At 41.7% G+C, this 6,995-nt stretch overlaps 1 protein-coding gene across 1 annotated transcript; it reads right to left on the reverse strand.

Annotated features, from left to right (window-relative positions):
• Positions 1-2,469: 2,469 nt before the first annotated feature.
• On the reverse strand, positions 2,470-6,992 carry LIG4 (DNA ligase 4). Its single transcript, XM_068169902.1, has 2 exons — positions 6,746-6,992; positions 2,470-6,080 (listed from the first exon to the last, which is right to left on the reverse strand). Exon 2 carries the CDS (start codon positions 6,068-6,070, stop codon positions 3,335-3,337), a length of 2,736 nt encoding a protein of 911 aa, XP_068026003.1. The 5' UTR covers positions 6,071-6,080; positions 6,746-6,992; the 3' UTR covers positions 2,470-3,334.
• Between the last annotated feature and the right edge of the window lie 3 nt (positions 6,993-6,995).

Here is a 6,995-nt window from a genome sequence, read left to right on the forward strand (position 1 = left end):
GCCTCTCAACAGCCTTGTTGCCCTTCTGTGGACACGTTCAAGTGTCTTGATGTCCTTCTTAAACTGAGGGGCCCAGAACTAGACACAGGACTCAGGGTGTGGCCTAACCACTGCAGGGTACAGGGGTGCAATGACTTCCCTGCTCCTGCTGGCCACACTACTCCTAATGCAGGCCAGCATCCAATTCAAAACTGGCAATCAAGGAGCTAAAAGAAGTTGTGATTCAGTTCCAATTACTTCAGAAGATGCTTTTACTCCTTCATAGGCACTTAGGATCTCTTTTCCTGTTGGAGTATAATTTGCCTCTGAGCCTCTGTAGCCTGAACTCCAGAAACAAAAAGGACGTCCACATGTCTACCTGGAGGTCTTTGCTGTAAGCACCAGGTTGGACCATTGTCACTTGCAGCCATGTACAAAATGTTCTTAATGTTTGGACCAGTTCAGACAGGTCCCAGACCCATTGCTTGAACTACTTCTTGCTTTATCTGGTCAAAGACCACTTGTTGTTCAGGTCCCCGCTGGAAACTGTTTCTCTTTTGAGTCACATCATACAGAGGTTTCAATCTGACTGTATCCAGGAATGTGCAGTCTCCAAAATCCCATTATACCCGAGAAACGTAGTTTCTTTCTTGTTCATGGGATTTGCCACGGTAGAGACTATGTTTACTACATCCCCTGGAATGTGTCGGCATCCATCCTGCCACCGCACTCCCAGAAACTGGATCTCTCTGGCAGGTCCTTTCACCTTGTCTTGCTTAATGGCGAAACCTGCTTTCAAGAGAATGTCAATGACTTTGCTACCTTTATCAAAGACTTCTTCAGCAGTCTTACCCCAGATGATGATATCATCAATGAACTGGATGTGTTCTGTAGCACCACCTTTCTCCAAAGCATCATGGATCACTGCACGACAGATGCTTGAGCTGTGAACCCAGCCCACTGGCAATCTGTTAAAAGAGTACTGGACTGCTCTCCAGGTGAAAGCAAACAGGCCTGCATTCCTCCGCTATGGGAATAGAGAAAAATGCATTAGCAATGTCTACGGCAGCATACCATTTGGCCTCTTTGGACACCAGCTCATATTGGAGTTCCATCATGTCTGGTACCGCTGCACTCATAGGTGGGTTACTTCATTCAGGGCACAGAAGTCAACCGTCAGACGCCAGTCTCCATTCTGCTTTTGCACAGGCCACACTGGACTGTTGAAAGGTGAATGAGTTTTGCTGATGACCTTCTGACTTTCCAACTGATGCATCAGATTCTGAAGGGGCAACAAAGAATCATGGTTGGTTCTGTACTGTCTGTGATGCACAGTCTGAGGAGCAACCGGCAACTTTATATCTTCTATCTCATGTTGACCCACAACTGCAGATTCATTAGAAAGCTCAGGTCTAATAGATAGCTTCAATTTTTGTCCATCAGTACCTACAGATGCTACTCCAAAAGCCCATTTGTAACCCTTAGGGTCTTTGAAATGCCCTTTTCTCAGAAAATCAATTCCCAAAACACAAGATGCATCAGATCCTGTCACCACAGTATGCTTCCTCCACTGTTTACCAGTTAAACTTATATCAACTTGTATCTTAGTTAACTCTTGAGATCCACCAGAGAAGTCAATAAAAACAATAATAATATTGCTGGTAAGTTACTAGTTCTAGATTCCCCAACCTTGCATAGCTTTGAGAGGACAAAAAGACAGTGTGAAATCAATACATTTTAAATACATGCTTTGAAATTGCCTTTAGATGCCAAAGTGAGATATTTCACAATGTCTCAGGAGTCAGCTGTAATTAGTATGTCTTTGCTGCTCTTACCTTTCTGAACTAGAATCACCTAAATTATATTTTTTTTTTACTGAAACTCATTGAAGAAAAAACTGTGTGGGTATGAAGACAAACTCTCTTTGTATTGTCTATAAATCAGAATATATGACATTACATAGAAGTCAAATAAGTGAAATGTGAAGCATTGTAATTCCCATATAACATTTTCTCCTCAACTTATTAGAGGAAAAAATAATGCACTGTCTTTTAGTATATACCAGTCCACGTATATAAAAAAAATATTCTGCTTTTTAACAATGTATGTGGTGTCTTAAGAAGAGCAGTTATTATATTTTTACCTAAATGTCATCAGATAATAAGGGAGCTCCTAACACTAAATATATGAGATAGGAATAAACTTCCTTCCAGTTAGTCTTCAACACAATATTTCTTAATTCTTTTTAGAGTATTTTTTCATATGAACACAACCACAAAATGCACCGCAGAAACAGGTCAGCCAAAACCTGGTGCTGTGCAATCAGCCCAATGGCAGTTCTGTTTGATACCAGTACTGGTGTAACAAGAATTGGGGTTTCAACTTTAATTCATTAATTTTGAGACAAGACATTATCTAACAGAATAAAGTAAAACTTTATGCTTTTCAAAGGAATTATCTCTCACTAAAAACAAACCAAAACAAATTGGGAAGACTTTCAAAATAGATTTATTAATTGAAAAAAAAATACACTGAAATGGATATTTGAGAATTAATCCCACACTTTTGAAATAGTTTATGAAACATTTTTGAAAGATAAACTGATAGTTACATGCAAAAGCCTAGTCCTGTCACACTTCATGGTTTAACTTTAACCCTAATGAGCACAGGCAGCCATGACTGTTATTAAGTAATTGATTTGTATTTTATATATATATAGGTCATTACTAATTCATTAGCACCTCATTCAGAAGATTAGGTTCTATTTTACAATAGCTATGTACACAATAAATGTAATATTCTAAATGCAATATTCTAAAACTGAAGTGCTGCTGAGGCTGTGTGGGGCTCAGTGCTAAAACAACTGTAAACAAATTAAAATAGTACATGGTTTATAAATTACTAAAATCGATAGCATATAGAATATACACAGAACAATTCCACAAAATTCCACAAAAAACATAAATGTGATTGTATATTGATAAATAAACAATAGGTAGCAGAATCTTCATAAAATATTAATTATTGTCTCCACCTTGAACAATGGAGGCAAGCACCATTAATAGTTAGGAATACTCTTATTTGAAATATTCTATCTTTCCTGACACCTCTTTGTTAAGTAAAATGCTAACATGATCTATCTTGTGGTGCCTTCTTTTTTTTCTCCTCCAACACAGTTCAGCATCCCATTGCTTCCACAACCCTGTAATTAAAAGCCTTTCTCTGGTTTCAGCAATGCACTGTTATTTAGCCCACTTGCTTTAAAGAGATAAAAAACATACCAAAAATTCAAGGCAATCTTGTAATATCCAAATCCCCTCACACCAACATTTTTGCTGTAAGCTTAAAAGCTACTTTACATTAAATATTGATTTTCATTTTTGGGGACTCCTTCCTCCACTGACTGTGTTACCCACAGTTCAGATACAATTTTAAATTTCTTCCCAAATGTTCTCCTCAGTGCTTTCATGTCTTTTACTCGGGAACAATCTTCTCCTATAACAACATGGGAGACACCCTCTTCCAGGTGAGAGACTACTTTTGCACCATAAAAACGGAGCTCCAAAGCTCTAATTGATAGTGTTGTTCCATGGATTTTGGTTCTGGGCTCATTAACAACAGCATAACAGTCCACATAAATAGTTTTTCCTCTGAATATACTGAGCTGATAGTTGTTCCATGAATATCGTTCTTCTAACTCAGCAATCACATCCAAAGGCATCACCTTATTGTCTTTCATTCTCGAGAACACTTCCTTGAGTTGCACAATATCTGCATCTGCAGTGTAGCTGTCTCCGTAACAATCATACTCACGAGCAAAATGTTCTTTTGTGTCAGGAGACATGTGAATCATGAAGGCTGGCTGCCAAGGCACCAGCATTTTGGACTGAAAACACTGAAGAAGCCACTCTGACCTCACCACATCATATTTGTTGGAAGCAATGATATTCTTCACTCTGACATTCTCAACTCCTGCGATGATACAATAAGTCTCAGGTCCTGGGTTCTGTACCACACTGCCACCAAATTCAGCTATTCTGCTTTCCAGATCAGATTTTGAATATTTTACTGTTCCAGTCATAACACAAAACTCAACATCTTCAAATACATTTGAAACCTTGCTTATACTAGAAAGATCAGGAGCTTTAAATTGTTCAGCTATTCCAATAATCTTCTTCACCTTTGATACAGTTTTCCTTTTTTTCTCTTGTGGCTCATCATGCTCATCTATATGAAGGTGCTTAGACGCCAGCTTCCCTTCTGCTTTGTTTCTGAGATCCTGTAACATGTCTAAAGTCATGCACTCATACCATTCTTTGTCCTCTCTTATCTTCTCAATTCGGGGGAATCTCAAAGTGCAGTCAGTTTTGTACATGTCACTGTTAACAATCTCGGCTGCTTTGACCTGAACTATGACAGAGTTGCAAGGTTCAATGTACATTTCAGGTTTCTCAGTTCCACATAAAATGTTACAGGGAGGGTTCTTCCTATGATAGGGTTTCCAGTGTTTAGCCAGTTTCAAACCCAGGTCATACAACTCCTTCATAGTATAGCCAGAGCCAACACGACAAATAGAATGGAAAACGGTAGGTTTTTCATTTGGAGGGGGTGTCTCTGCAATAGCGCACAAAAAATGAGACATCATACCACCACGTGAGCCCTTCCCCCAGTAACCACCAACAATTAAAAGGTCAAGCTCATCCATCAGCCCATTGACATATTCTGGCTTGATTTTTAACCAGCCTTCCCCACGTTTGTCAGGCTTGTAGGTGGACAGGGGATCTTTCACCATAATGCCTTCCTCCCTATTATCTATTGCTTCATTTAAAGCATCAATTACATCTTTTCTTGTTCTGGCACTTCTTTTATGTACAACATGTATCCTGCCTGTTACCGGGGTAAATACACTAGTTAAGATTTCATATCTTTTGCTTAGTACTTCGTGCCCCAATTTCTGATCGTTAACCATCAATACATCAAATACACAGAAGCAGGTCTGCAGATCAGAGTCCTCCACCATTCTTTTTATGTCAAATTTGTTTCCTTTCTGCATAAAGGTTCCCGTGTCAGGATTGTACGCCATCATTTCACCATCAAGAATGCAATTTTGTATACTGCTTTTAAATACTTTATGAATAAATGGTGTTAACGAACCATCAAGTGGGGAAGCCCCAAACTGCTGAGTATAGTCAAACCCATTTCGGGAAAAGTACTTATACACATCTCCATCTTTGTGCATCTGCATACGTTCACCATCCAGCTTAGTTTCTATGTAGAATACTTGGTTATTCATTTGTTTCTCGATTTGCTGGACATCAGCAATAGCAGCAAGCATTGGTTTGAAGGCTGAAAACAACATGATAGAAACATCACTAAGTGAGACAGAGGGATCATGCAGTTGTCTGCAAACCTTTTCCAAATCAGTTGTGACATTGTGCAATTCAACAGCATCAGGATGAAAAATGGACAATATAGTTTGTTGACTAACACCGAGCTTTAGATCTTTTACAATCATCCGGATGAGCCATTTTTGTTCCAGTGCTGTGCTCTGGGTAATTAACATGAGAAGACTTTTTTTTAACAGATCTTTGTTTTTAGCAGCATTATTATTAGCCATCGCATCTAAATGTTCATTGACTTGCTCTATTGTCAGTCTGCCTTGTTTTGAGCTTCTAGGTTTCAACACAAAGTATGCGATTGTTGCGAAATCTCCAGCATCTCCACGTGAGCCAGCAGGTGTTCTGTAATTCAAAAGCTTTGCAGCATCTTTTCCATCCTTTGGTAAATTGAGCAGTTCAATATATAGCTTTGCAAGCATAGTTTCTTTAATCCCGTATGCCATCCTTTCTCTTTCCAGCTGTGGAAGAATAAGTCGCATAGCAGGATAAAAAGAATCTGTCACGTCTTTCTCTTTCTGATGAAGAGCTTTATGGAACTTTCTCCAGGAATCCAGAAAATCCTTGAAACACTTTGTTTTCTCTGGACGAGATTTACATTTCTGTATTCGCTCCAGAGTACAACACAGATCTGCAAAAGGCACATGAGAGGCCACTGTTTTTTTAGAAGACTCGGAAGTAGGTGTGGAAGCCATCTGTTTTTCACTAAGAACAGAAAAAAGCATGTATTTGTAGTGGAAAAAAAATCACAATGTTATTCCATCTCAATAAGTAAATAAATACCCAAATAGAATTTACTGATTTTCTCATATTTCTAATGAGGATTTAACTGCTGTCTTTACATGGAGGCCCCCAGCTGGCACCATTGTTGTTACAGGTAAGACTAAGCACCCAGGCAAGAAATCACCCAGACAAGAGGATGGCAAGACAGGAGAAGGCATCACGCACCCTTCTCGCTGCTGCGCAGGCAGTTTTCACTGCTCTGAGACTGATTTCCTTCACCACTCTCTCCTGGAACTCAGCCTATCCTCGTCACCAGCTCGCCTTCTGCCCACTTGTCCCCCAGCTCCTGGCAGCTCCCCAGCGCCTGAAGAGACCCGCCGGGTTGCCCATGGGTGGGGCTGAGAGTGGGGTCCTACGAGGCCGGGTGCAGCTCTTGGTGGGGGTCAGCGCGACCCGGGGCGAGGGGTAGCGGCCAGAGCGCTACCGGCGTTCCTCCTGCCGGCATCCCACCCACACCACCCCGCTACGGTGCTGCCACAGACACTGGGCTAAGGTAAACGGACACCACCCGAGAGCACTCTCTGTTGTGCATCGGCCGAGCCAACCGTGGAGCGGGGAAAGAACAGCTACCAGCAGAGGACACTTACGCGGAACCGTGTTACACGCAGAGCCGGGGTCAGACCGTCACCCTCCACCCGGGAAGGGGAGGAGCGCCCCGATGACATCGCAGCCCGTGCCCCTCCCCCAGACTCAGAGTTTCGACAGCGCAGGGAGCTCCCGCCTGGCGCTCCGGTCGCCGGTGGTAGCGGCGGCAGAGGCTGCGCCTGCGCAGTTGCCTCCGCGGCCGGGAAGCGCTAGAGAAGCTTGGGGCGGTGAGGGCGGGGAAAAGGGCGAGAG

The sequence above is a fragment of the Melanerpes formicivorus genome, unplaced genomic scaffold (assembly GCF_026170545.1).
Source record: "Melanerpes formicivorus ecotype bairdi unplaced genomic scaffold, bMelFor1.0.p_v2 SCAF_1, whole genome shotgun sequence".
Taxonomy (NCBI): domain Eukaryota; kingdom Metazoa; phylum Chordata; class Aves; order Piciformes; family Picidae; genus Melanerpes; species Melanerpes formicivorus.